At 52.1% G+C, this 27,783-nt stretch overlaps 12 protein-coding genes across 12 annotated transcripts; 8 read left to right on the top strand and 4 right to left on the bottom strand.

Moving 5' to 3' along the window:
- Positions 1 to 135: 135 nt before the first annotated feature.
- On the top strand, positions 136 to 1,959 carry NECHADRAFT_47766 (uncharacterized protein; the record flags this gene model as incomplete). Its single annotated transcript, XM_003048574.1, has 1 exon — positions 136 to 1,959. One exon carries the CDS (start codon positions 136 to 138, stop codon positions 1,957 to 1,959), a length of 1,824 nt encoding a protein of 607 aa, XP_003048620.1.
- Positions 1,960 to 4,602: 2,643 nt separating this feature from the next.
- Positions 4,603 to 5,902, top strand: NECHADRAFT_47640 (uncharacterized protein; the record flags this gene model as incomplete). Its single annotated transcript, XM_003048573.1, has 2 exons — positions 4,603 to 5,474; positions 5,524 to 5,902. The coding sequence occupies 2 exons, from the start codon at positions 4,603 to 4,605 to the stop codon at positions 5,900 to 5,902; spliced, it is 1,251 nt and encodes a 416-aa protein (XP_003048619.1).
- A 574-nt stretch (positions 5,903 to 6,476) lies between these two features.
- Positions 6,477 to 7,129, top strand: NECHADRAFT_84245 (uncharacterized protein; the record flags this gene model as incomplete). Its single annotated transcript, XM_003048572.1, has 3 exons — positions 6,477 to 6,653; positions 6,714 to 6,772; positions 6,832 to 7,129. 3 exons carry the CDS (start codon positions 6,477 to 6,479, stop codon positions 7,127 to 7,129), a joined length of 534 nt encoding a protein of 177 aa, XP_003048618.1.
- A 1,215-nt stretch (positions 7,130 to 8,344) lies between these two features.
- Positions 8,345 to 11,771, top strand: NECHADRAFT_47582 (uncharacterized protein; the record flags this gene model as incomplete). The annotated part of the gene is made up of 6 exons (XM_003048571.1): positions 8,345 to 8,823; positions 8,874 to 8,952; positions 9,606 to 9,719; positions 9,756 to 9,984; positions 10,098 to 10,447; positions 10,491 to 11,771. 6 exons carry the CDS (start codon positions 8,345 to 8,347, stop codon positions 11,769 to 11,771), a joined length of 2,532 nt encoding a protein of 843 aa, XP_003048617.1.
- A 271-nt stretch (positions 11,772 to 12,042) lies between these two features.
- Positions 12,043 to 13,686, bottom strand: NECHADRAFT_47287 (uncharacterized protein; the record flags this gene model as incomplete). The annotated part of the gene is made up of 2 exons (XM_003048387.1): positions 12,043 to 13,284; positions 13,399 to 13,686. The coding sequence occupies 2 exons, from the start codon at positions 13,684 to 13,686 to the stop codon at positions 12,043 to 12,045; spliced, it is 1,530 nt and encodes a 509-aa protein (XP_003048433.1).
- Positions 13,687 to 14,500: 814 nt separating this feature from the next.
- On the top strand, positions 14,501 to 16,046 carry NECHADRAFT_84241 (uncharacterized protein; the record flags this gene model as incomplete). Its single annotated transcript, XM_003048570.1, has 3 exons — positions 14,501 to 14,856; positions 14,911 to 15,115; positions 15,177 to 16,046. The coding sequence occupies 3 exons, from the start codon at positions 14,501 to 14,503 to the stop codon at positions 16,044 to 16,046; spliced, it is 1,431 nt and encodes a 476-aa protein (XP_003048616.1).
- A 591-nt stretch (positions 16,047 to 16,637) lies between these two features.
- Positions 16,638 to 17,187, bottom strand: NECHADRAFT_84240 (uncharacterized protein; the record flags this gene model as incomplete). The annotated part of the gene is made up of 2 exons (XM_003048386.1): positions 16,638 to 17,105; positions 17,164 to 17,187. 2 exons carry the CDS (start codon positions 17,185 to 17,187, stop codon positions 16,638 to 16,640), a joined length of 492 nt encoding a protein of 163 aa, XP_003048432.1.
- Positions 17,188 to 17,984: 797 nt separating this feature from the next.
- On the top strand, positions 17,985 to 18,653 carry NECHADRAFT_47384 (uncharacterized protein; the record flags this gene model as incomplete). The annotated part of the gene is made up of 1 exon (XM_003048569.1): positions 17,985 to 18,653. The coding sequence occupies one exon, from the start codon at positions 17,985 to 17,987 to the stop codon at positions 18,651 to 18,653; it is 669 nt and encodes a 222-aa protein (XP_003048615.1).
- A 97-nt stretch (positions 18,654 to 18,750) lies between these two features.
- Positions 18,751 to 19,442, top strand: NECHADRAFT_84238 (uncharacterized protein; the record flags this gene model as incomplete). Its single annotated transcript, XM_003048568.1, has 3 exons — positions 18,751 to 18,763; positions 18,875 to 18,952; positions 18,994 to 19,442. 3 exons carry the CDS (start codon positions 18,751 to 18,753, stop codon positions 19,440 to 19,442), a joined length of 540 nt encoding a protein of 179 aa, XP_003048614.1.
- Positions 19,443 to 20,089: 647 nt separating this feature from the next.
- NECHADRAFT_71462 (uncharacterized protein) lies at positions 20,090 to 21,666 on the bottom strand. Its single transcript, XM_003048385.1, has 2 exons — positions 20,513 to 21,666; positions 20,090 to 20,457 (listed from the first exon to the last, which is right to left on the bottom strand). Exons 1-2 carry the CDS (start codon positions 21,569 to 21,571, stop codon positions 20,284 to 20,286), a joined length of 1,233 nt encoding a protein of 410 aa, XP_003048431.1. The 5' UTR covers positions 21,572 to 21,666; the 3' UTR covers positions 20,090 to 20,283.
- Positions 21,667 to 23,220: 1,554 nt separating this feature from the next.
- On the bottom strand, positions 23,221 to 24,737 carry NECHADRAFT_95867 (uncharacterized protein; the record flags this gene model as incomplete). Its single annotated transcript, XM_003048384.1, has 4 exons — positions 23,221 to 23,568; positions 23,718 to 24,390; positions 24,461 to 24,578; positions 24,626 to 24,737. The coding sequence occupies 4 exons, from the start codon at positions 24,735 to 24,737 to the stop codon at positions 23,221 to 23,223; spliced, it is 1,251 nt and encodes a 416-aa protein (XP_003048430.1).
- Positions 24,738 to 25,681: 944 nt separating this feature from the next.
- Positions 25,682 to 26,869, top strand: NECHADRAFT_84235 (uncharacterized protein; the record flags this gene model as incomplete). The annotated part of the gene is made up of 3 exons (XM_003048567.1): positions 25,682 to 25,834; positions 25,882 to 26,103; positions 26,153 to 26,869. 3 exons carry the CDS (start codon positions 25,682 to 25,684, stop codon positions 26,867 to 26,869), a joined length of 1,092 nt encoding a protein of 363 aa, XP_003048613.1.
- Between the last annotated feature and the right edge of the window lie 914 nt (positions 26,870 to 27,783).

Genomic DNA, 27,783 nt, shown 5'->3' with positions numbered 1-27,783 from the left:
GTGGCTTGTCAACAGGCGCGATTAAACTCTCCCTTGCGTCGACTGTCAGATGCTTTATACGGCTGACTTCGCCCCTCACGCCCCTCTTGTTCGGAAAGTCAATTCTTTTTTTCTTCATGCCATGAAACCGTCAAGATGGTGGTAGTATCTGGTTCACCATGGGCCAGGAGGCTCATCTTTGTCGCCATCTCTCTCAATCTACTCATGTGGTTGTTTGTTATGCAATCGCAAAGCGCACTCAGTCGCGACGATCTAGTACAACCGCTCCCTCAAACAGCCGACGAAGCCGTGATCGCAGCAGCCGAAGCAGCAAATGGCCCGACAGCGACCGTCACCGGGTCCAAGACATTTCCGACATTTCACTCTTGGAGCAACTTTCAGGTCGTGACGCCAAAGAACCAAAAGACGTATCCCTATCGCAAGTTCAAGAGCTCGCCGCATAGCCCGCCTCACATCAGCTGGTCGACCAACGGCAAAAAACAGTCCAAGGGATATGTCTTTATCACCCCGCAGTCCAAGGTCAACGAGAAGGGTCTGAAGCAGGAGGCTTCCTTCATCATGAAGACCAACGCCGAGATGATATACGCCCACGAAGAGTCCTTGGCCAGCGAGGGGATGGGAGTTCAACCCCTCGAAGATCAGCAGTATCTCACCATTTGGCGAGGCGTACACAGAAACGGCTACGGATTCGGCGAAGTGGTTCTCCTCGACCATCAATACAAAGAGACAGTCGTAAACCTGGACGAGAGCATGTCTGCTATATTCGGCCAAAAGTTCCCCGGCAACCTAGACTTTCACGAGGCGGAACTCACATCGAGAGGAACCATCCTCGTCACGGCTTACAATACCACGAGAGCAGACCTAAGGTTGATCGGAGGTCCTGTGGACGGCTACGTCGCCGACTCCATGTTTTTCGAGATTGACATTGAGACTAAGGAGATCCTCTTCAGCTGGAGCTCCCTCGAGCATTTTAGAATTGAAGATTCAATGCTGCCCCGCGTTACGACCATGGGAAATGGAGGTCAGAGGAACCCTTACGACTTTTTCCACCTCAATTCGATCCAACTCGTTGGCCACGACTCTTTCCTCATCAGCAGTCGACACTTCTGGTCGGTGTACCTGATTTCGCGATCTGACGGACGAGTACTGTGGGAGTTGAAGGGTAACAGCAGGGGAGGAAGCTTTGGAGCTCTGCCGCCTCATGGGCGATTCCGCTGGCAGAACCATGTCAGGGCACACAATGCCACTTCTACAGGCATGATGATTAGCATGTTTGACAACCACAACTCGGAAGAAGACAATGGCAAGACTGCCTCAAGAGGTCTTCTCCTTAAGTTGAAGCTTCCCCCGGATACGTCGGAAAAGCCCACCGTTCTCCGCGTGCTGCAATCCGACAGAGCTCGCTTCTCAACAGACTACGGAAGCTACCAACTAGACCTCAGCAACAACAACCAATTCGTGAGTTACGGCGAAGGTGGTGTAGTCCAAGAGTTTGGCCCTGGCGACGGTACCGACCTCCGCTGGGAAGGCCACTTTGGACACGACGACTCAGTACAATCCTACCGAGCCTTCAAGCAAACATGGCACGGCACACCCGCACAGTGGGACCCAGCCCTGGTGGTAGAGAAGCCCAACGACGTGGTGATGGGCTACGTGAGCTGGAACGGAGCGACAGACATCGAAGCGTACAACGTGTACACCGTCGAGCGAGGTGTAGCGATGCGTCCCCTCGGAAAAGCAGTAACCTGGGGTTTTGAGACGGGTTTCGACCTACCTGTTGCGCTCAACAAGACGACTTGCCTCATGGTGGCGGCTGTGAGAGGAGGGCAGGAGATTCGGCAGTCTAATGTGGGATGTATAGAGGGTACAAAGTTCAAGTCGACGTTCAAGGTGGTTGAGGATAAGAAGACGTCGAGGGCAGGGGGCATGCTTCAAAAGATCCTAGGAGGTCTGGCGTGACATGGAAAGCGTGCCATTTTTCTAGTTAATAGCGACATGATGGATATTGAACATTTATAATAATTTGTCTCTTTGAACTCCAGGTTAGTCGCTCTCGCGCATCACTAAGCTCTGAAAGTGTCGTGAACACCTCGCCACACTCCTCGAGGCAAAGGAACCCCCCAAGGGAAAGCGTGACATCGAGAAGAGGGCCTGTTACAACGGTCCTAAGCAGAGAGTGCTTTGCTGCCGGTTGATCACGGTTACACGAGATATGCCACTTCACATAAGATGCCTTGAGAGTGAAGGGGGACTCCGACCTCGCGTTTTGAGTACCTAGTAAGCCATTGATATGCCTAATAGGCAAAATATCTGTGTGTAGCCCTAGGGCTGGCGATCCTTGCTGCAATAAATTCTCTTGCATCGTCTGGTTCGTCTACCTTGTTAGTACCTAAACCCGAACTCGGCACAACCCGACCTATACGAGTAATTTCATCCACACAGATTGGCAGTGATCTACGCAAGCCTCGACCTTGTAACACAACAACAGGCCAATTAAACAGAACAAATTCCCTACCCGTCAGCAAGGCATATGCTCGGATCTCGGGTCAGCCTAGCCCCAAGTAAGACGACTGATCGACGTGTCCCGCGGAGGATTATATTCAAGACAAGACTCAACTGCCGTAGCCAATTAGATAATCACACAGTAGTTTAGGATCACCTCGCCAGGTAGGGATCCGCAGGCCAGCTTGTGGGATCAGCAGAGACATCGTGAGCTTCGTCAAGACATTGATGTTGTGGAATGTAAGCGCGGAGGGCGAGTCTGGCCGAGAGGGAGGATGATCAATTTACCTCAAACTACACCGCTTGGAACGACATACCATAACAACTATAAAGAGTTGGTGCTTTTCCCTGGGACTAATCCCTCTTCACCAAGAACAATACAAAAAATAGCTTCTCAAAACCCATATACTGAACCGGATCTTTCATATCTTCACCATGAAGTTCTACGCTGAGATCACCGTCATCGCTGCCACTGCGGCTACCCTTGCTCAGGCTGCCACGGTCAACGTCTGCAAGGGCCAGGGCAAGACCGAGTGCATCCCTGTTAATGCACCGGCGTTTATCTGCACCAACCTAGTCTCCGCAGGTAGGAAAGAACTCCCCAATATGTAAGCTATATATCCTGACAAATCGGTAGACGGACGTCCCTTCATCTCTGGCTACTCTGATGGCGCCGTCTGTGATATCTACAGCTCGCCCAACTGCAACGGAATTGGAAACACTGTTGATGGTGCTGGATGGTCCAAGTTCCCCTTCAATGTTTGGTCTATTGAGTGTTAAGAGGCGGTCTTCAAGAGACTACGAGTTGCTTAGGCTTGTTTGTAGAGGCGAGTGCTGTTGGAGGCACGGGTTATACGCAGAGTTCTCACATCTACCACAGTCGCTACTTCGAGTTTAAATGAAATCGGGAGTCCTTGAACTAATTCAAAAAGCCAAAGCACCTATTCTTAAATAGCTTTCTGTGAATGAACCATGCAGACATTTCATTCTGTCCCTTAACCTGAGGCAATTATTCAAAGTTTAGGCAATGGGCTGAGTGCATGCGGTTTCTAGAACTCGAAGCATCAATGAAGAGCATCATATATGTCGGCGGGTGACGTGTTGCTTTCTAATTTATCGTTCGAGAATCAAGACTTGGAATTCCTTCTCATGCTTAGAACAACTAAACACTGTTGACAAAACCTAAAAGTTCCTTTACTACTCCAGATTGCGCTTTCAAGTCTTCAAGAGTGAATTCGTTATTTGCATGTGAGCTTACAATGAGCCGCGATTGTATTCTGTGGTTCTGTGGCAGAGTCTTTCGAAGAGGGTGGACTGAACAACACTGAACCTGACGTGGCAGATTCAATAATACCACAAGTAGGAACTTGGCGAATTTTAGAACCGTAATATGTGCACTTTCATTTGAATTGACTCTGAATACCGGATGCGACTATGGGCTGCAGGTCGTGCCCCCCCCTGCCTCTAGGCCCCCTTCAGAGAGTACGAGTATACAACTCAAGCCACAACGACGGTCCTGGCAACTGGAACCGAAACCCTTTACGCGAGTGGCCATAACTATTCAACAAAGAATAACGGAAGCGTGAATGCCTGACCCGACAGAGGCAGCCTATCGAAAGTCAATTCACCTACCCAAGAACGGATTTCCCTTCCCGGAAACCCTCAATATGAGGCCAACTCATGCAGAGCGACCCGTCATAGACGCAAGCGGGATCAAATCCTTTCAAAACGTGGGGAAACATCGATATGAAAACGGTCGAGTGCAGTGAGACATGCCGCTCGTGTCGCGTCGGGAGCAAGGAATGTGGATATCACTGACGACGGGATTGTTGCACAATGTGCGGAACGGCTTCGGCAACAGGAATGGAGCCATGGCAATCAGATTTATTGGGCAGCTGAAAACACGAGAAAACTCAGAGAGGGGGTTGCGCATACCTCAATCGAACGATTCTTGGCAGAGGGGAGGAAAGTAAGGTTTGGTCAAGTCGGGCTAACTCTACTTAAAGAGCCCTCATGCCAGTGTCAAACATTCAGCTCCTCATCCACATTCATCTCAGTCGTTCAAGACACATCGAAATGCCGTCGTTTACTCAGAATTTGATGGGAGATTCTCCCGGGGGCAAAGGCTCTGACCTCCCATCCGCTGAAGTCAAAGCTGCTATTGATGCATGTGCTTCAGATCTGAGACTCATCAGCAAGACCATCCATGACAATCCTGAGCTTGGCTACAAAGAGTACACGGCCCACAAGGTCATCACAGACTTTCTAGAGAAGCAAGGCTTCACTGTGACCCGACATGCCTACGGCCTCGAGACCTCCTTTGAGGCCGAGTACGGATCTGGCGGCCGTCTCGTCGTCTTTTGCGCCGAAATCGATGCTCTGCCCGAGGTTGGCCATGCGTGTGGCCATAATCTTATCGCGACCTCATCCATTGCGGGATTCGTCGGCTTGGTCGGCGCAATCAAGGCATCTCCCATCAAAGGACGCGTGCGCATCCTCGGCACTCCAGCAGAAGAGGGTGGCGCAGGAAAAGTCAAGCTCTTGGAGGCCGGGGCCTTCAACAATGTCGACAGCGCCATCATGATGCATCCGACAGCTGATCATTCCTTTCCCCAAGGCTTCAGAGCCCTGGCGGGCGTCAAGTTCATTGCCAGCATGAAGCTCAGGGTAGAGTTCCGTGGTCACACAGCACATGCTGGCGGAGAGCCGTGGAAGGGACTCAATGCTTTGGATGCAGCTGTATCGTCGTACACCAACATTTCCATGTTGCGACAACAGATGCGGCCGGATGAGCGCATCCACGGAGTGATTGAGGATGGTGGAACGGTGCCAAACGTGATCCCCGAGTACTCGAGAATGAACTACTACATTCGAAGTCCGACAATCAAGGGCGCAAGGGAGTTGCTGGGCCGAGTCAAGAACTGCTTCGAAGCAGCAGCCAAGGCGACAGGCTGCGAGGTGAACTATATTGAGTGAGCTCCCCACGTCTCCCCATGAAGAGGACTCTACTAACTTGAAAAGGGTGCCTGCTTACACAGAGCTCCGCATCAACAACACTCTGAGCTACGAGTTTGCCAAGATCATGGGTACTCTAGGCGAGAAGGTCATCCCCAGAAGCGACGAGCCCTTTACCTTTTCCACCGACATGGGCAACGTCTCGTTCGCGGTGCCCTCATTCCACGGAGCCTTTGGAATCCCCGCACCCAAAGACGCGATGCCTCACCAGGCCAAGTTTGCTGAAGTGTCTGACACAGAGGCCGCTGTTGATATAGCCCTCTCTTGCGCCCACGGTATGGCGCTGTTGGGATGGAGGGTGTTGACGGATGATGAGTTCGCAGCGGGGGCCAGGAAGGACTTTAATACTCCTGATTACCCTGACCAAGAGATATGCGCACGGTGAGTCATGTAATGTATTTAGAAGGGTAAGCACATCCTGGATATTTGGACTAGAAAGCATTACTGGCCTGGTATAGGATGGCTCTGTGATTCAGAGATGGAGGACGCACAGGAGAGAATGTTTGCAGATCATGATTGGCATCGATAACAAATTGATTTCTCAATCTTGAATGAATCATACATGCCGGAATTGAGGTGTCTCCTGCATCTCATATGTAATGCGTGCCTGGGCTGGCGGGCCGCCTTTACCATGATGCCAGGGCAGACATCATTACTGCCACAGGCTCGTGTCGATACTCGAGCTACTAAGGACCTCATTCCGTTACCGGATGTTAAAGAACTCACGCACACCAGCTGTTAATTGGCCGTTTATCTCGTTCGGCAGGCTTGTTTGCTTGACAGCTGCCAACACCTGGTCGCCAGTGTTCACTCGGGCCTCTTTATTCCACCCTCTCCTCTGCCTCAATCCTCAACTCTTTACCTTCTAACCAACCCACCCTTAATCTCAAGGTCCGACTTCAACAATCGCGTCATCAACAGAATCCCCGAAAAGCCTCCCAGCGACGTCGGTATCCACGATGGCTTCCCCTCCCCACCGAAACACCCTGCCCGAAGGAGATCGACCCGCGGAGCAGCTAGAAGGCTCTTCGAACGATGCCATCCAGGAGCAGGCCACCGACACCCCACAGACCATGCAGCTGAAGAAACCCATTCTCGACGTCAGCACTGTTGTCACCCGCAACACCCTGGAGGAGGTAAATTTCCATCGTCATTGCTTCAATCGTGCCTTGAGCTCTACTAATTATGGTACCTAGTTCGCTGAGCTCATCTGGGGTCTTGAGCAAGTCAATTTGGACAGTCTGAATGAGAACGAGTTCGTCTTAACCTCCCACACACTCTCTCTGATCTTCCCATCCTCTGACAAGCTTCTAGCAATGCTCAGTCGGACGATCACATCGACGGGATCTTTACCGAAAACGATGCAATGACTTGGGCAGGCCTCTTCACCGATTCCCTTCTACACCGACGCGATCCCGTCATCTATCCCCTTTCATTCACGTGGGAATTACATCAAGCGGGCTTTCCTATTTACATGGTTCCTCGAACCTGGAATGGTGGTGATCGCATCCTCCGCACCAAGGATATAGAAGAGGCTACCATCTGTGTTCTGGCTAAAGTGGCGCCTCTGATTCGAAAGCTGGAACTCGCTAAGCTTGAAGAGGTGGATTGATTATCCATGAGGAGAGATGTGGACATGGGCAGCCTGCAGGAAACAACATGTGTGAATTTTTCATTGGGAATGACTCTAAGGTCGGGATACTCGGGCTAGGAAGGAGTCAAAGCCACATGGCCATTGCAGATTCATAAAGAATATGTCGTGATTGTTGTTCTTGGTGGTCTGTGAAGTTGATGATGATGTCGAGGGAAGAAGGCTATCACTCACTCTTTCCTTTCGGATGATGCTCATCGCAAAGAGCACCTGCGGGGACTGACAGCTCGCCCTGTCACTGTGACGGACCCAGATTGTTTTCTTTCTTTCATCTTTGCTAGTTTTCCCGAGTCCTTATTCACGACCGCATTCCCTGTGTGCTCATAAGCATTGTGTGAATCGTTCCGCAGCATCGAACTCGCTACAATGGTTGCTCAACAACCATCATCTTCCGTAGTATAGTGGTCAGTATGCAAGCTTGTCACGCTTGAGACCCGGGTTCAATTCCCGGCGGGAGAGATCGCCAGCACCTTCAAGGTGTGCTTCCTTTTTTTGTGATTTTTTTGCTCTTTGTTGGAGGTTGAAATGTTGGTTAAAGATCATTCTTGTGGTGTTGTTGCATCCATGGGAGGTGATAAGATTGTCTGAGCATCACGGGGTTAGTGGGCACGGGCACTAAACTTTAGTGGAAGCCTCCTGTATTTTGGAAGGTGTGCCCACACCCCGGCCGTTCACCTTTGAAGTCCATGTGTGTTTGCAATTCACAATTCCCATCTATTGAATACCCAAGATATCGGATAAGATGAATGGTAGTGTAGTATCCGAGAGATGAGATAATAGCTCCAACGATGACCATCTATCTTATGGTGGACGTAGAATGGGCAAGGTATCAAGGGGGTTGGCCGCCAAACAGGCCGCTCAAGGTGGCAGTGAATCACCAACAAGCAAGTGCACCAACACCAACAGCACTTCATCGAGTCTGCCTCGCCAGTTGAAACCGTATGGATGCAAAAGGCTGTCTCTAATGGTGTAAACGGTCTGCAAATATGGCCAACATCATACGCAAGGCATGCGGGAGGCCGTACCGCGCAGCTTACTCCCACATACATGAACCCTCGTTCCCCTTGGCCCAGGCAACTCTTCCATATGCCTACTTCCATCTCCCTTTAGACCGCGATTCATTCATTTGAAGAAACAAGCAACGAACAAAGAGACATTTCGGTCCATTTGATAAACATGCACGCAATCGAATCCCTCTTTTGTTGCCTCGCTAGCCGAAGCGTCTCCGCGCCCATCGAGCCCACCGAGGCGATCGCCAACGAGAAGACAGTCATCACTCAACAACCAGTTCCCTACTCGGACGATGCGGCGGATCAATTTGTCGACATCCTTCAAACACATAGAGGCTCCCGTGATGAGCTGCACCGACGACTGAACGAGGTCGTGTCTGCCAATGGCTGGACCGAGAGCCTCGCTGAAGCGATCCTCCAAAAGATGGAGAAGCTCATCAAGGAGGGCGCAAAGATGGCACAACCTATGGCAGACGCGATCAAGAAGGCGACCGATACCGCTCTGGAGTTTGCAAAGGAGCACCCCGTATATACTGCCCTCATCGCAGCGGGCACTATCATCGCCATCGGCGTGCTCGTCATCTGCGACCTGGCCTGGGTATTGAATGCCCTCGGTTTCGCGGCGAAGGGGCCCCGTCTCGGTATGTTAACCTGAAGCTCATATTTCATTCCCTTCTGACCTTGTACGTAGGCAGCTTTGCGGCCCGTTGGATGAGCCAGATTGGCAATGTATCCAAGGGCTCCATCTATGCCTTCCTCCAGAGACTGGGAATGGTGTTGATGTAGACAGAGGCCTTGCTTGATTGGTGCTCGGCGATGATTGCAGAGCTCCGAGGACGGACTATTTGACTTGGGGGGCTAGTGGTCCATTCAATCCGCTGAATCACAGCATAAAAGGCTTATGATGATAAGTCTAAGAATACGTATAGACTTTACAATATCATTTATTTATTTTGTATTTTGATTTATTTATTTTAGTCTAATCTACGTCTATATAGCCCGGCAAAGGCCTCTTGCCTACCTGTAGTATGCCACTTGTTTCTTGGTCTCGGTGGGGGGATGTGGGAAATCTGCCTCGTTGATCTGGGTTGCATTTGACGATGACATGCTGTGATTGGCGCTCGGCCGCTGTTAGGGAGCCCCGAGGAGAATTCCGGGCACACGACAGGCACCTCCCTTGATGGCATTGGTCTGCAGGATAGTGCTTGTTCCTTTGAGTGCCAAGTTTGGGCGACAAACACTGTCAAGTCATATCCCTGATCTGTATCTTGACTTGATTGACAACGACCACATGAGAGAAAACACATGGCGAGCTGATTAGGCTACTACAATACAATTGAACTTTGTGAAGCTGTAGAAAAAAGGCTGCCGATCACGCATGTTCCACGGCGCAGCATTTGCAATCATGGGCTCCGGCGATCGGCAAGCCAAAGTTGCAATCATCACGACATTGCCAACTTTACCCCGCCATCTTCCCCACGGTCTCCATCTCCAACAAGCAACGAATGATTCATTTCTCGGCCTTGATCCGATTGTTCGAGGTCCATCTTGGTTCAATCATTTAAATCTCGACTGAGGTCTTGTTACTCTGTGCCTCTTCATCCTCCTTCAACTGTCACTTGATCAACCTCGGCATCATGCCTCTCCCCACATCATCCATCTACGAGCCGACGACGGCTGGCTTCACTGGCTATCCTTCACGGAGGAGTGTCGTTCACAGCACACAAGGCATCGTAGCAGCGCCTCAACCGCTAGCAGCCAACTGCGGTCTTGAAATTCTGCGAGCCGGAGGAAATGCCGCTGTAAGTCGCGCTCACCATGTTTAACCCCGCAATCATGATACTGATACAGCCAGGATGCTGCTGTTGCAGTTGGTACGTCGAGGATAACCACACCTGGATAATGACTAACCTCAATAGCCGCTGGCCTCAATGTCACCGAACCTGTTTCTACTGGCATCGGCGGTGACATGTTCCTCCTCTACTATGATGCCGCCACCAAGCAGGTCAAGGCGCTGAACGGCTCTGGTCGATCAGGAGCCAAATACACTCTCGAGACCATCCGAAAGGACCTCAAGATCGCTGACGGTACCATCGGCCAAATCCCTACTCACGATGTACTTGCTGCAACTATTCCTGGCGCTGCGGCTGGATGGTACGACACGGTTGAGAGATTCGGCAGTGGAAAGCTTAGCTTGAGCCAGATCCTTGATCCTGCTATTAGACTAGCAGAAAATGGCTTTCCCGTGTCCGAGATTGCTTCGCATTCGGTACGTTTTCTGTCCCGAATCAAGACTCTGCTAATAAGAATAGTGGCGCTCTCAAGAGAAGCTGTTGCGGGACTCCTCGCCCAACTATGCAGAGATGCTAAAGAAGGACCCCAAAGCCGAGAATGGCGTGAGAGCACCTGCGCCCGGCGAAGTCTTCAAGAACCCGACTCTCGCAAAGACATTCAGAACTCTAGCCACCGAGGGCAAGAAGGGCTTCTACAGCGGCCGCATCGCCGAAGAAATCGTCAAGGTCGTCCAAGACCTGGGCGGCCACCTGGAACTCGACGACTTGAAGCACCACCTCGAAACAGGCACCCAGAACACAGAGCCCATCTCAGTCAAATTCCGCGGCCAAGGTCTTACAAGCAAAGATCCCAACGGAGGTGTCGAGCTCTGGGAGCACCCTCCAAACGGCCAGGGCATCGTTGCTCTCATGGCCCTGGGCATAATCGAGCAGCTGGAGAAGCAGGGAAAGATTCCCATCTTTAAGCCCGAGGACTTTAATACGACACCATACCTCCACGCCATCATTGAGGCCCTTCGGCTTGGTTTCACGGATGCAAGCTGGTATGTCACAGATCCCGACGTGACAAAGGTGCCGACAGAGGGCTTGATCTCTCCCGAGTACCTCGCAGAGCGCGCCAAGATCTTTAATCCTTCAAAAGCCCACGATGGTGTCCAGCCTGGAAACCCATCATTCATCTCGCCTGCCCTACAGAGCTGTGATACCGTCTACTTTACCGTCACAGACTCTGCCGGCAACGCCGCGTCCTTCATCAACTCCAACTACGCCGGCTTCGGCACCGCCATCATCCCCAAGGGATGCGGTTTCACCCTGCAGAACCGGGGAGCCAACTTCTCTCTTGACCCCAAGCATCCTAACAAGCTCGAGCCTCGAAAGCGACCTTACCACACCATCATTCCCGGCATGGCCACCAACCTTAGCGACGGCTCCCTGCACTCTGCCTTTGGAGTTATGGGTGGCTTCAACCAGCCGCAGGGCCAATTGCAAGTTCTTCTAGGTCAGGCAGTCGCTCAATTGAACCCTCAACAGGCTCTTGATGCTCCCCGCATCTGCATCGGAGCCGGTATGCCAGATGAGGGCAACGTGTTGGACTGGACAGTCCATGTTGAGGAGGGAATACCCGAGGAGACTATTGAGGGATTGAAGAAGCTGGGTCACAATGTGGTTGTTCTTAAGAACTGGAAGAGGGCTATGTTTGGCCGCGGGCAGATTATCCGATATACCGTCGACCCTGACGGAACACCCATCTGGTCTGCCGGGAGTGACCCAAGAGCCGACGGAGGAGCATATCCTCAGTAGAGAAATACAATGTTTAATTACTTTCAAGTATAAGTATCAAACCATACTTTTCATATTCTTCCTGAGCTGAGTGTGGACGTGGGCGTGCGCTGTCAAACATCAGTTGGTCAGCTCAGCGAGCCGACTCCACCTCCAGCACAAAGGTGCCAAACGCCAACAAATCAAGCACATATAGCCTCCCAAACAGCACCTTTCAACCTCATACTCATGCCAAAACCACTACAAGAAAGCATACCAAAGCCCCCCACCGGGAACCAATTCCAAAATCTTGCTAATAAATGGTAATGACTCTTCGCTCCGAGTCCCGGGTCTGGAACTTCGTATGCGCGCTAACACGGTCGATCCATCGAATAATCCGATGACCGTACGACTCGCGCTGTAGGAGGAATTTACAAGGCGACCCAAAAAGATACCAGGCCTCGTAACCATTACTTACCTGAGTCCAGCCGCGGCCGTCAGGGCCTACAGACCCTCTCCTCTCTTTGAGGAGCGCATCTTTTGTAGAAGGCAACCCATAGTAGGGTCGGTCGAGGTATTGTATCTCTTTGACAAAAATACCCGTCACTTCCATGACAGTAGTTTTGTGGAGAGTCTCAGGGTGGATGGTTTCTCTAAAAGAAACAATCGCCTGACCATCCTTTCGGAAATAGCTCCCGAATGTGCCCCTCTCGAGATACGAAGTACGTGAATGGCCAAGTGGCTCTTCCCTAGTCCAGTCCACTACCCACGATGGTAGCTCTGGTCTTCGAACCAGATAGGAACTGTCCAGGAACAACAAGACATCGAGCCTATTCTCGAAGAGTATAATGTTTCTGGTTGTCTGGGTGAGGACATGACACAAGGTGATGTCGGCTGAGTAGTCGGGGGTAATTCCGTAACCGGGGTCAGCGAGCCCAATAAGGGCGTAAACCCGATCCCGATCATCAGAGGCCTTGGAATTTCGGGAGCGAGCAAGAATGGATGTTAGGCTATCAGTACCCTTCCATTCAGCTTTGGTCTTAAGCATGAACCTGGCTTTTTCTTGCAGTTTCAGGGCCTCTGTATGGCCTGGCGTGCAACCAAGGGGGGGAAAACACAAGCCGACATATAAAACCTCGCCATCACGGGGGCGTTCACCACCGATATACGGCCGGATTGCGACCCAGGCCTTCGTCCAAGAGATGTGGTGATGACCTGAAAGAAAGTTGGCATTCGCCGACACCATAAACTCCTGAAAGACCCAGGCTCTGCTCCACCATGAACTTTTAATAATCTCTTCCCAGAATGCGAGCACACCCTGTTCGAATTCAACATCTGTTGGACAAAAAACACTCATGTCCATGCCAGGAATCTTGCTGCCTTTGTCGGCCAAGTTTCTGCCTTGGTTGAAAAGTTCAACTAACCACTCCATGCCTCTGCCATGAGTGTTAGACGTCGATAAGCAAATGAGAGTCCGCTGTGCACTCTGATATATGTCTCTCATGAATCCAACTTGGTGAGATCTCTCAGAAAGATCAGCCTGATTGATGCAGATCTGGTCCGCCCACAGCAGACAGTCTTCATCGCCAGGCTGCGTCGTCCAAAAGTGTCGAGTGCATGTCAGCGCGTGGCAGAGATTGGCAAACACATTGCACTGGACGCCGTTGACGAGAATAATCTCTGTATTTCGTGGGTCGCCGGCGCAATAAGAGAGTGCCAAGTATTTGCCCCGTAGCTCGGCAATAGGTGCGCTGGGCAGCAACTCGCACTCGACCAGTCCGCTACCTGAGTCTGGAAGCACTTTGAGAAGGCGGATGTCTCGACGAGTGGGATCGAGTGCCTGGTATGGGTTTGTCGATAGGAAGATTTTGTTCTCTGGAGTGCAAAAGATGTCGTGCCCTGGTGGGCTCTTGTCCAGTTGGGGAGGGACTGAGGGTTCGCCACTGTGTCCCTCCATGGCATCAACGGAGACGTTATGGTAGGCAGTGTGGTCGGCAGACGGTCGAGAGAATGATCTCAAGATGTATAATAACCAATATTCGTAGTTTGGATAGAAGGAAGATTCTCAAGAGGGGCAGGGGAGTCTCTAAGGAAGGGAGCCTTTGGGGCTGAGTTCACGTGGGCTTCTCAGCCGGTGTCTCGCGGCGCACCATTTACTTTTCTAGCATTCCATCCAAATCTGAAATTAAGAATACTCGTGCTTTGATAGTAACATGTCCCCCTTCCATCCCATGTTTGGCTTGCTCCTCTGAGCGCTAGTTGATGCTCCGTCGGCTGGTCGGGTATCGCGACTACATGCAGGATGCAGGAGAACAAGACACGCAATGGAGCATGTATATTTGGCTTGAAAGCATCTTCGATATATAGATTAAGACATATGAATCAAAAATTCGGCTCTCATGCACGCCTGTGGCGCTGAATCCCTGGAGCCACGGTGATCGTAGCGAAATGTTCGCCGCAGTAGGAGGGACCTCCTCTCTTGGCTCACAGCAATCCGCTTACCTTGTATTTGAGGGAGCTGCCTAACAGCTGAGTCTGCGACCCAATGGGAGGCATTGAAACAGCGGAGTCGGGTGGCATTGAAACAGTCTGCAAGGCAGATTTGGCACACCTACCAACAGCACCTCCACATGTTGGGCGCATCTGCTCAAGAGCTGAAGCAGGAGTATTCAATTGCCTAGATGTCGCAAAAGACATATAATTGCCACAGTTGCCGAGTGGCTTGGAGTTAGCTATGTACCATTCTCAATCAAGAGCACCATTCCATCAATATGACCTCGGTTACCTGTACTTGCCCGCTGGCAGACTATCAGATGATGGTCGCCGACAATGGAAAGCCTATTTGCACAATGACTAACATAGCCAAAGGACTTGGACATAGTATCCGAGGCCAGAAGGATGATTCAAGGTTTGCTGAAACTGTCAAAGCATATCCCTCGCGCTTCACATCGAGCGCTGGTATCTCTGGGTACCAACTGCTAAACTGGAGCAATCGTTTTCACCGGCAGGGACTCGTCGAAATGACACATGAGTTTCTCTGTACGAGTGGAAATGGTCCGCTTTTTTGGCCTGATGAGAATGAGAATGAGTATGAAGATTCGTTGAGATATCCGGAACATAGAAACGAGTAAGTCGCATCCTGCTGTTACAGTCATGTATCATTGCTGACATCGCAACTCAGAACATTTGAAGAAATGGTACGGTTGTTCTTCAAGATCAATGACAACCAGAGAGCCAAGCAAAAACGCCTTTCGCGCTCGCGAAGGGCCTCGCAAGTTCATGGACAAATCCTTAATGCAGATTCGATGGACGGGCGGCTTCCAATTAGAGACGTGCTAGCTGAAGAGCCAATGCCACGTCCAACAAAGAGCCCAGATGATCTTAATGTACCTCCATATGCTAATGCACACCACCCTCTCTCAAAGCGGTTTGCTAACCATCACGCAGGTAGATTCCCCGAGTCAAAGAAGACCAACAAACAACCCTCGGCGTAGAGTCAAGCGACGGCGAGATCACCGGGGCAGTTGGCTGTTTGATGCGTATTCCGACCGCGGTCATGACAGGACCTCTGCAGGTCCATCTCACCGCAGGGAACAAGCGCCCACTGATGAGCTCACCGAGAGGCCTAGAGACGCTGAGAATGCTACCATGACTGATCCGCTGACTCAGTCAAACGTAGAGATGGAAAACACAACTCACAATAGAGCAGCCGATGGACCCCTGCAGCCGATGAACATTGGCAGAGCATCAGAGGGCCAAGCGGGAGCAGATCATGACAACAGAGCCCTTTGGCCATCATCAGGACAATCGCGAGAAGTGCCACAGAGTCGCCAAGCACTAATGCGAGGTCCCTCCGAGCCACCTGCTCAGCCAGTTGAAGAACGAGCGTCGCCCACGCCAGAGCCCAAGACCAGTCCCATCCTGGCACCTACGACACCTGCAGTTATCCACGGCGTCCACATCATTATCAGCGTTCAGACCTTCCCGTGGCTGAACCAGATATGGTATCCCAGGAGGGACTTTTTCCAGTATACGCTGAAGACCTTGTTTGAAGACCTGCCCTGGCAGGAGCCGTTCTACAAGGTGATTATGCTATTGGAGTTCCCGGGTGGCGTGATTATCGAAGATGTGCAAAGAGATGATGAAATGGGATTTAGGATCGTCTTGGCGAGATTTGAGCAAAAGATCGAGACGTTAAGAATGTGCTATGCCGCCCCAGATAAAGACGTCGTTCTAGAGGTTTCATTAGAGCCGGTAGGCCGTTACCAAGAACCCAGCGAACGAGTACGGGCTCTGCTAGGGAGGCACATACGATAGGAAGGGTTGCCTCATTGGACACGGTACACATATTTGATAGATTTCTATTTAGCAATTAGTAAATTCCTCACCACAGAAGAAGCTGTCTGAGATCTAACGGTGGTGAATGATGACGACACCTACCCTTGAGCGAGCCGAGAGAAATGTAAGGAATGGATTCATCGACAAGCCTCACATGTGAAGAGATGCCCATTCGCAAAGGTTTAGAGAAGGTCAATTCCCCAAATATAAATGAGAAATAGTACGCCAAATATTTCGGGCCTTCGTGGTGGTGCCGTAGTGATGGTTCGGACCTGTGATCTCGGGTTTCAACTTTATCATAACCCGATGACTCGACATTTGTTTTGGGCGAGATTCCTGTTGAAGATCAATCGATCCCAGCCCGGGATTTGTCAGCCATTGAGCTCAGGAACATCGAATACCAACACCCAAATCCCCGATTGATGCAGAGATAAACCAGAAAAATTATATTCTTTTTGCTGTACTTTATTCATCGCTGTACAGAGGTATCTCATGCCCATGTATCTTATCCATTACACTCGTAGGTATTTGTACATTTGGACCCGGTCCAGCTCGGATGCCATCTTTCGTCTACTCCTTCTTGTCGCCCTCGCCGAGCTCTCCCTCAAGGATAACCTTCTTCTCCTCAAAGAGCTTGGCCAGATCGCCGTTCTGGTGCATGGAAACAAGAATGTCGCAGCCTCCCACAAAGTCCTTCTCGACGTAGAGCTGAGGGATCGTGGGCCAGTCCGAGTACTCCTTGATTCCCTCTCGGAGCTCGGGGTCCTCGAGGACGTTGAAAGCGGCAAACTTTTCGGGGTTGACGCCCTGGAGGCCGAGGATCTGGATCGCGGCGCGGGAGAAGCCGCACTGGGGCATCTCGGGTGTTCCCTTCATGAACAGCACCACCGGCGCCGATGCGACCGCCTTATCGATGGCTGCCCGGGTCTGGTCCGAGAGTAGGCGCGCCTGGAAGGGAGTAAGAGGGGAGATGGGAGCGCGGAAGAGGGAGGCCGAGGAGCGGACGGCGGCGGGCCGGGCGGCTTGCCGGAGGAGGGACTTGAGTAAAAGGTTAGTGAACCGGAGCGAAAGCGGGGCGAAGCCGGAGGTAACATACCGAGGCGACCGTTCGCGAGAACATGTTGGCAGCTGTGAAGGGAAAGTGGTGAGAGGAGGAGGATTGGCAGCGCAAAAGTTGATTAGAGGCCGGATGGCGGAGGAACTGGATTAGGTCATGCAAAGAGGATGTTTCGGTGCCGTCCCCGGAGAACGGTGGCGATTCGCCAATCAGAGGGCATGCAATTGGTGACACTTGTGGCTGATGAGGTGCTCGACTGTGGCTGGTGCTGTGGCGATCTGGTTACTCCACCCGGCCCCGGTATCAGCTGCAATCCGGCAGAGTAGCCGGTCGAGGCACGAGATACACCAAACAAAGCTGAATCGGCTCATGTTATTCATACTTTTTTCAAGAACCGGGAATCTTGAGCTGAAACCAGTCACGTTGTCAGGCCATCGGGAAGGCGCTCCCGGAGGGCCAAGTGCGAGAATCGGCGCTGCCCCCGTGATGCTGTAGAGTTCGTCGGATGACGCGGGGTGATGGCGGGGTTAGATAAAGGATGGCAACCTCTCAACAAGCCAGAAATTCGTTCATGGCCAAGCTTTGGAATTGAATTCCTCAATCATATCATTCTTTCTATACAAAACAACCGAATTACATCGAAAGAGCCGACGCAAGCCCTTGTTGAATGCACTCCACCACACTGCGGCTTTAACCCGTCACATCTCACATCTATCCGGATAGCTTCATAATCACATCACCACCTTAGCTGAATAATCACCCGCCAAGAAATCTCATCGACTTCGGGAAAGAAATCTCGGATTTTCCCCACGATGCTTCACATCATCCAAAAGGGCCACGACGCCCACCACGAGCACCTCATGCGAAACTCAACCGAAACCCTCGAAAAGGCCCGGAATGATGGCAAGCGCCATATCCTTCTCGCTGCCTCTGGGTCTGTCGCGACGATAAAGCTCGTCCAAATCATCAAGGGCCTCAAACCTCAGACGAATATCTCCATCCGTATCATCCTCACACAATCTGCGACGCAGTTTCTCTCTGGCTTGACAGTTGAGCAGCCCACAGTGGACGAGCTCGCTCACCTGCCCAACGTCGACGCCCTCTACACTGATGCCTCTGAATGGGCTCAGCCATGGAAGCGCAACGCCCCAATCTTGCATATTGAGCTGCGACGGTGGGCAGACGTTCTTGTGATTGCGCCACTCAGCGCAAACACCCTAGCCAAGGTCGTCAACGGCATGTGCGACAACCTTCTGACGAGTGTGATCCGTGCCTGGGACACCACAGGAGCCGTCGACGGCAAGAAGAAGAAGATTCTAGTTGCTCCGGCTATGAATACGTGTATGTGGAACCATCCCATCACGGCGACGCAGATCCGCGTGCTCGAGAAGGACTGGGGCGGCGAGAATGGATGGTTCGAGGTGTTGCGCCCAGTGTCGAAGAACCTGGCATGTGGAGATACTGGGAACGGAGCCATGATCCCTTGGGAGAATGTTGTTGAAGCGATTGCGGAAAAGATCAAGGCATAAGGATAAAAGGAAAACGAAAAGGGTTAAATGAAGATTTGTACGAGATTCATGTCCGATAGTCACTGGAGGTTGGTTCTGGCGTTTGAGAGACATCAAAATGGACATATTGGGTATGCTCGGTGGAAAAGGCCTGGAAGCATGCTGAAGGATTTAATACATGATCACATTGGACTCAGCCTTTACTTACCGAATTGAATGAATGAATGAAACTGGGTTTCTAGCAACAGAGATCGACCGTGGAGTATTTGTCCATCGGGTCACGGTTCAATGGGTGCTCGAGATCTCGGGTGGCATGCGTGGTCAGTGTCAGAGCCGCTCCTTCCTAACAAAGTTGCAACAGCACCTGCATCAACCACGCAAGACGAACCCCAAACTTTTCATCGACATTTCCTCTTCGCAAAATTCCTACCGACTTACCTGTCGTCGTCGCCCGTCCTCTCTCGCCATCTCGGAAGGGTGACCATGGACTCGTCCTCTCGTCTTCTTAATTCGACCTCCAGTCTTTGGGGCGATGAGAACGCTTGTCCCTCTAGCCTGCGCGCACGTCTTCGCGATGATCACACCCCGGCGACGAGCTCCTCCACCAAGCCAGCACCGTACCAGGACGTCTACCAGCAAGTCCAAGCATGTCTAGGGAGTCATTTGCTTGCCCCAAAGACCGACAACAAGACTGCACAGACGTCTGACACCAAAGACCCAGCAATCCAGCTTCGAGGCAAGTCGTCACTCCGGATCTGGAAGAATGCACAGGCTGATATTAAGCAGAGGCGTTTGCTCGGATGGGCATGAACCTTCACTCATCTGCGATTGAGCATCTCGTGCAAGCGCATTCTGAAGTCCAGTCCAGAATCACCCGGTTTTCCAATGAAACCGGCGCGACTTTGGCAGAGTGCAATGATGTCTACTCCAACATTGTTTATCCCCTGTCCGCGACTCTCTGCCACTCTGATAACCATCCTCGAGCGACAATTGCTATCCACTTGGCCAACCTGAAGAACGAGATCGTCGCGGCGAAAGAGGAGATCCACCGACTCAGCGACGAATAGCATGCTTGCTGTCGAAGTGAAACAGAAGCTTGGAGTGCCCTTGAGAAAGAGCTTGAAGACCAAAGTCCAGGGCTTACCGAACTCGATAAAGAGACTGCCAAGATGGCATATGTATTCAAGGCGGAGGCGGAAGACATTGTCAAGACCAAATGTCGATTGTTGGGTGAGATTGAAAAGGTATTGTTGCACCATTCTCAAGGTATTGCGCTCGCTGACTTGACTAGGAGTTTAAAGCTGATATACAGGCCGAGACGTTGAGAATGATGCAGAACTTCTTTGTTGACGAGTAGCATGGTTGTCATGTAACCCGAGTTGTCTTTTGATCTGCGTGGAGAACTTGGAAGATGTCACAGGCTCACGTATGTATTGCCATCGCTCAGACAGTCAGCTGTGTCTATTTTATTTTATTTTAATTCTCATTACGGTCTGCAGCTATGCCGCCTCCGCCTCTTCGTGTCATGCAACATGCACAGGACCACCCTTGGTCCCTTTTGTATCAATAATATCCGCTAAACGCCGTCCCATGAACAATCCAATGCAAGAATTCCCTGTTCTACGCGAGAACTCGTTTTGTTGAAGCATGCTTATTGCTTCTCGGGGATGACAACACCCCAGGGGTGCTGGGTACGGCCGTACATGATGTCACCCAGCCAGCCCTTGATCTTGCTGGTGACCATTCCAGGCGCACCCTCAACACCCATGGGGATGTTGATGTCCTTACCACGGTGGTGGATCTGGGAGACGGGGCAGATAAAGTACTGAAAGGGAAGTTAGCAATTGACTAGCGAATCATTCAATTTGGGTTCAACTTACGGCAGTACCAGCAGCGAAAGCCTCAATGATGCGGCCTTCGGCGTCGGCCTCGAGAACCTCGGCGATGTTGTACTTTCGCTCGGTAATCTCGAACTCGTCGCCCAATCGCTCGCGGGCCAGCTCGAGGCAGCTTCGTCGAGTAACACCGTCGAGGATCAGCTTGTCGTCGAGAGGAGCAGTGATGATTTCCTTCTTGCCGTCCTTGCGCTTCCAGATGACAAAGAAGTTGCTGGCACCGGCCTCGGTACACTCGCCCTGAGCACCGTACAGCCAGAGAATCTGGTGGTAGCCGCGAGTTCTGGCATCGGCAGTGGCCAGCAGGGAAGGACCGTAGTTGGCGCCGACCTTGGCGTAACCGAAGCCACCAACCCAGGCGCGGACCATGTCGTCGGGAGAGGTGTGAAGTCGCATTCCACCGGCGGGAGCATCCAGGCGGGGCATGAAGGTGACAATGATGTAGAGGAGGGCGGCCTTGGGAGCAGCAACACCGAGCTGAGGAGCGGTGCCAATGACGGTAGGTCGGATGTACAGGAAGTTTCCAGGCTGGTCCTTGGGGAGCCACTTGGGACCATCGACGGAAAGAAGGGCGATCATGAGCTTCTCGATCTCGGAGGGCTCGAAGATGGGGAGGGAGATTCGGCCGGCAGACATTCGGAGACGAGCAGCGTTGCGGTCAGGACGGAAGATGCGGAGCTTGCCATCGTAACCACGGTAGGTCTTGAGACCCTCGAAGCACTCGGTAGCGTAGTGCAAGACCGAGGCGGTGGGCATGAGGCTCAAAGGACCGTAGGGCTTGAGCTCGGGAGCAGCCCAGCCGGTGGATTGGTGCCAGGAAGCGAGAACCATGTGGTCGGTGGCGATGGTCTCGTCGCCGGAGTGGGCAGTGGCCTCATCGGGGACGGCACGAGGGTTCTGGGTGTAGGTGTAGGTGAGCTTGGAGGCGTCGAGGGGAGCCTGGTTGGATTGGCCGTTGACGATGGCAGGCTGAGCGGCCTCCTTCTTGTGAATGGCGGCAGCCGTCAGGTTGACGTCCTGGGTTTCGACAGCAGAGGGAGCCATGGTGTTGACGGGTCAATTGGGTCGAGTCGAGGTGTTGTTGGGGTGAGAGAAGAGATGGTGTCGATGTGACTCAGTTTGATGTGACTCAAATTTACAGCAACAAAGAGGAGGTGGGAGCTACAACAAGCACGTCAAGCAACACGCACTATTAACAACCAATGCAACAGATGAGTCTGAAGAAGCAAGAAAGAAGAAAAGAACTAAAGTCTGCAGAGGCAAACTTTATAGAAGGGGCGTTTGCTCCCCTGGACTCATGACTGTGACTCTATTGTTCTCCCTCTCCACCAAAAACCCTTGACTAACGTTAGAGGGAGCGCCGAGAAGGGGGCCAGGTGACCTGTTGCAAAAAAAAAAGTCCGTCCCCGCCAGCCCGGATAGCCCGCCTCTGCCCGCACCGCTCTCGGCTCCGGCGTAGTGTTTTTTTCTTCTTGATAACACGGGAGTGGCCATGATGAGGTGGTACATGGGCAGCCGCGCAACCCGGTATGCAGGCGATAGGTACCCCTCCGGGTTAACGTGGGTCCCCGGGTTGAGAGGGTGTGGTGAGAGAGCCGCCTTGTTGGGATGAGGCTAGATTGTTCATTTTGAGGGGCGAATGATTGTGTTTCTAGACTTTTTCTGAGAGTCATTGGCTTGGAGTTTGACAGAAGTTTCTACTCAAAGGGGGGATCTACGTGCCACGGAAGATGAAGCCATGGCATGGAAAATTCTTTCCCATTGAAGATGGTTCTTTTCTGTCTCACCTTACCCAGCAATGGTTACAATGCCACCATCTCGATTTCTACAGGGATTCTATGGCCGAGGTCGGTTCGGCTCTTGGTAAAGAGTGCGGAAACAAAAAGCAAGAAAAAAGGCAATTGTCAATTCTACCCTTTGATGGAAGCCCCACCGACAGGGCGCTTGCAAAAACTCCACAGCAAACTGATAACAAACTACAAGCATGAGGTGAAAATGACCTGGATTGCGTGTTTACTCGCGAGACGGTCACCTGCTTCTTAATCCCAGCTTATCATTTCTGATATGGGGGTCTGTCTGACCTTCCCTAATCATAGAATGGATCTGATTGTGTTTATTTTGCATATTGTTCTTTAGTGTGTGTCATCCACCCTCTCGGCATTAAAAAAACATTCTTTGTCGTTGATATCACGGGGGGCGGAATTGGAGGCGCCCACCGCGTCTAACCGCCAATTGCCATTGCAACCCCCCGCGCAGCCGGTTTATGATGAGGTCATTGGTGAGAGCCGCCGCAGCAAGGGGAAAAAAACAATGGACACAAGTCCGGGTCACATTACATGAACCTGCAGCGGGCTTATCGACGATCGGGGCTGCCGACTAGAGCCGTGCTACTGACGAGTACGTACTCGGCTTTCTTCTGAGGAGGGGTTGGGTTGCATGGCAGACATGATCCATGTTCTTATCGTGAGTTGTCATGATGAAGGTGTCGCCGGCTAAATTACCTATGCAAAAAGGTGTTTGTATTTACTAACGTGTATTTCTAGGTATCATGGTTAACTGATTACTTTCCCGTCTCTTAGTCTTTACCGGGGGCCTGTTGAAGACCGATTTTATTCCATCATCCTTGTCTTCCCATCTCGAGACAAGCCATGCGCAGACCGCCAGACCGCCACGTTTCCCGCCACTACACACCATCACGCCCTCTCGGCCTCCTTCTGACGTTGCTCCTCCTCAAGAATCTCACGCTCGCGTGCCGCTGCCTCGACTTCGGCCTTCATGCCCTTGGCTCTCTGTCGCGCTTCGTACATGTCGCGGCTCTTCATGATGCGCTGGACAATCTCGCCGGCGTTGACGTGTGCGAAAGTGTGGTCTCCGATTTCGCGGTAGATGCCCATGGCTTTGGGTGCCGTGTAGGGGTCGTAGGTGAGAGGGATGAAGGACGTGGGACCGTGGTAGACGGCGTCTGGGAGGCCGCGCGGTAATGAGCAGAGGTAGCTCTCGGTGGGGGTAAACGGGGCGCCAAAGACGACAGCGTTGATGTACTGGGAGTTGTTAGGAGATGTGATTATACGCGGTGAGAACTTCAACTGACCTTGCACTGGAGAACACAGAGACCGCGCTCGAAAATGTTCATGATGGGATAGTTGACCCCCTTCCACTGGTTAATGACCTCGTCATCATGAACACCAACAACGACGTAGGCAGGAGGATAATCCTCGCCCTTGCCCTTGCGCTCATTGACAGCCTGCTCAGAGTACCAACCCTCCTCTCGCGCAAGCTCCTCCTCCTGGAGAAGTACCTTTCGGAGAAACTCGATGTGGCCACTGGAGAAGAGGTCGTATCCGCCATCGACGTAGACGACGCGCTGGCCGGGCTTGGGACCAGGTCCTTCGATTAATTGGCTGAAGACACCCTTTTCTTCCTCACCGTCTTCGGCCTTGGCTTCCCTGGAGGCCTTCCATTGCCAGACATCGACGCCGGGGGCCTTGCCAGACTCGTCAGTGGCGTAGAGCCGCATGCGCTCCAGCATAGCTTTTCCTTCAGCGATACGCTCCTCTTCGGTGCCGTGGCCCTCTTGACCGGCGAGCTTCTTCTCAAGGGACTTGATGAAATGCGTCCTGGTGCACAGAAGCATGCGACCGACGAGGTCGGTGGTGGAGATGCCAGGAGAGCGCTTAACAACCTTGAACCGACCCGCCTCCTTGACGAAGCGGTAGCAGTCGTTTCCATCGCTATCGGAGGTGATGTCGTCGCCGTGAACGACATACTTGCAGCCGTAGTGAGTGATGTAGGGGAGTGAGGTGACGTAAGGTGCATGACCGACTGAACGCGTTACCCATCGGCAGGCGTCTGTGGCAGCAAGACTATAGTGAGTTAGTAGACGTTGAGTGACGAGTCTGCCGCTCGACAGACCGATAGAGCATGTAAAATCACCGTTCTTCGAGGGTCATGACAGTGGGACCTTTGTTGGCGAGGATGGCCTCATCCGAGTGGACGCCAGCGTAAAGCTCGGTGCCAAGCTGACGAGCCTGGACGATGGCACCAGCATGGCCTATTGAAGTCAGTTGAGGTCCATAAAGAGACTGTAGATAGACCTACCGTGGTGGAAAAAGTCAAAGCAGCCATCGACCCAGATACGACCCTCCAGCAACTCAGGCGCGGGGTCACCTTCAAGGTGAAGTTCATCGTTGGTGGGGTCAGTGGAGGCCATGACGATCTAAAGAACTGTAGAGAGCTGATAGGAGATACTGTGCAGCAGGTTTCACGTGGGGTGAGACTTGGTAGAAAGAAGATGAAAAGGGGAGGCGGTGATGAGAAAGGGTCCGTCCCCTTTGGAGGTGTGATTCCCAAGAAAGGACAAGGTACGTAGCCGTTGGGGCGAGAAGCTTGGGGAGCTTGAGCGGGACTAACAATTTCGGGATGTGGGGAGGTTGGTGTTTGATTGGTTGGTGCCTGGCTGGTGCGTCTGCCACTTGAAGAGCTTCCCCGAGCTATTTTGTTGTAGATTCATGCACATTCAACGGTGATTGTGTTTTTTGTCTGGTGGTTTAGCTCTACATGGATCGCTTTATATGATGTATTCATTTGAGACTAGAAATGAACCATCTGGTATACAAAGAACGCACCGAATCTCTCAAATGCCTTTATCACATGCAATCATGATTGCCCCACCGTCAGCCAACACGAGCTTGAGACATACGTACGCCATATCCCAATTCAACAAATCCACCAACTCCAAGTCTCCTCGGCGCCGGCCATGATATCAATTTCCGTCGTAGCCTCCGAGTACCATCTCCGTCGTCTTCGCCGTCTTCTCTCACCGAGGCCCCAAAGTTAACCACTGTCCCGGAGCTCAAGACCCTGGCAAATCTCCACTTTGCCCGGCCCTTGCCCGCCACGTTGCCGATCGATTGGCTCCGCTTCTTGCTTCGGCCGGAAAGTCTTCGGGCCAAGATCCTCCGGGGATGTATCTGAACAACGCCGGCCATGTGGTTAAGGAACATGAGGGGCATGGATTAAGACGCGATGACACCTTGGGAAGATGATCCCGATGGGGTTGCAAATACTTAAGTCCAACGTCAGCACCTCAATGACGATCTTGTTCTTCAGTCTCTGCTACTCAGGACCACTTCTCGTTTCAACTGAGCCTTCAAAATGAAGCTGTCCATCGTTTCCGCCCTCCTGGCCCTGACGCCTGCTACTCTGGCTGACTGGCACTTTGCTAAGAACAAGGAGATCAAGTATACGGCCGTCCCGGAATTCTTCATGCAGGATGATGCGGCCACTGACCCCAAGACGTTTGACTACGTATGTCTTCCTTTGTCAATGGTTAAGTGATATACTGACGACTTCAGGCTCAATGGAACTTTGGTCTCTTGAACCGCACTTATCCCACTGATCCCAAGAACCCTCGCAAGGGTTACAAGACTCAGTGGGAGCGTTTCGCTCAGTATGTCAAGCACCTGAACCGCAATGCCAGCCGTGACAGGGTCCGATACAAGGTCCTTGTTATGGGCCGTCACGGCGAGGGCTGGCACAACGCTGCTGAGAGCTTCTACGGCACTCCTGCTTGGAACGTAAGTCATCCTGTAATTATCATTAGGTACTCAAGCTGACTGGGTATAGTGCTATTGGGGCGAGCAGTCTGGCAATGGCACTGCTATCTGGGAGGATCCTCTTCTCACCCCCGCAGGTCTTAGCGAGGCTTACAAGGCCAACGCCTACTTCAAGACTCGATTCGAGAATGAGGGTATGCCCTACTTCGAGTCCTACTACACCTCTCCTCTGGCCCGCTGCGTCGTCACTGCCCACGAGACCTTTAAGGGTCTGAAGCTCCCCAAGTCGAACCGATTTGAGCCTATTGTCAAGGAGTGGCTTCGTGAGGGTGTCAGCATCCGCACCTGCGACCACCGTTCCAGCAAGAGCTACATCAAGACTCTGACTCCCAAGATCAAGTTCGAGAAGGGTTTCTCTGAGAAGGACAAGCTTTGGACTGGCAAGAAGGGCGAGACTGGTGATCATCAGCTGGCTCGCAGCAAGGAGGTTCTCGACGATATCTTTACCAGCGACAATGCCGTTTGGATCAGCATCTCTAGCCACTCTGGCGAGATCACCAAGCTTCTTCAGGCCCTCAACCACCAGCCCTTCCGTCTGGCTACTGGTCAAATCATCCCCGTCCTTGTCAAGGCGGAGGTCGTCTACGAGGAGCCCACCTCGACCTACGTCTCTTGGACCACCGAGGCCACTTGCAACGCTCCCCCAGTCACGAGCATCGCAGGCCAGGGCTGTGTCTGCTCCAGCACTGCCACCTTGGCTTCTACGCCTGCAAAGGCTACAAGCTAGATGGAGATAGCAATGTTGATGGAAAAAGGAAATAGATCTTGATTATATAGCGAGTGCTGACTTGGTACATAAGAAATAGTACGGATCGCTTGACTTGAGTACATATGAAAACTTGGCAGAAAATGCCGAATGTCCCCGCGGCTTTTGTGACAATCTTGCCGCTCACAATGTTTCTTCCCCTTTCTTATGACGCTGCGCCAATACACCTGGCACCGTCTCCCGTCAACGCCAGTAAAGTTCCGCCCTTGGGCAGAGCCACTGGATTGGTGTTGGGACTGCGGATGTTGAACCTCCAAGTGGTCCCAAGAACAGTCTCTTGAGCGTACAGCATGCCGTCAGAAGTTCCCCATACGATATCCCAGACGAGGCCACCGCCCAGAACACTGAGTATACCCCATGTCTTGTGGACCTCCCACTTCATCGTGTCGAGATTGAACTTGATGACATTGGTGGATAGAATGCCGGTAAAGAGAAGCGAGAACTGTACCGAGTAGAGGTAGTTTCCGCTTCCTGGTACAAACGCCCAGTCACCCACGCCAGACAAGATACCCATGTTGGATAGACCAGTCGTGATGGTGTTGCCAAAAGTTGCAGATGCGGGATTGACATCGATCTGGAAATACTTTCTGCCTCCTTCTGAGACCCAGAAGCGTCCAACGTCGTCAATGTCACCCAGAGTGATGCTTGTGCTGTCGATACGATGCGGGAGAACATCCCAGTTTCCGTTCTTTGCGACACGCATAAGCCAAGAACCAGGCTGACCACCAAGTAGACTGCCGAGAAGGATATCAAGTAGTGGATCGGTGATGACGGCGTAGATATAGTTGTCGAGCTTGTTGAAGCCGATGGCATTGATGAACCCGCCGTCTGTACCGATGTAACCAATGGAGCTTCTGCTTCCGTCGGCGAAATTG

This window comes from Fusarium vanettenii (assembly GCF_000151355.1).
Source record: "Fusarium vanettenii 77-13-4 chromosome 8 genomic scaffold NECHAsca_11_chr8_3_0, whole genome shotgun sequence".
In the NCBI taxonomy this organism is placed as follows: Eukaryota; Fungi; Ascomycota; class Sordariomycetes; order Hypocreales; family Nectriaceae; genus Fusarium; species Fusarium vanettenii.
The sequence above is the reverse complement of the archived record's forward strand: the minus strand, read 5'-3'. Positions and strand labels throughout refer to the sequence as shown.

What these genes read in the sequence shown, in the direction of transcription:
- NECHADRAFT_71462 (XM_003048385.1), bottom strand. Translation starts at nt 21,571, where the DNA reads ATGGCTCCCTCTGCTGTCGAAACCCAGGACGTCAACCTGACGGCTGCC. An exon ending in CTTTCGCTGCTGGTACTGCC is followed by an intron (nt 20,458 to 20,512) that starts GTAAGTTGAACC and finishes CTTCCCTTTCAG; the next exon opens with TACTTTATCTGCCCCGTCTC.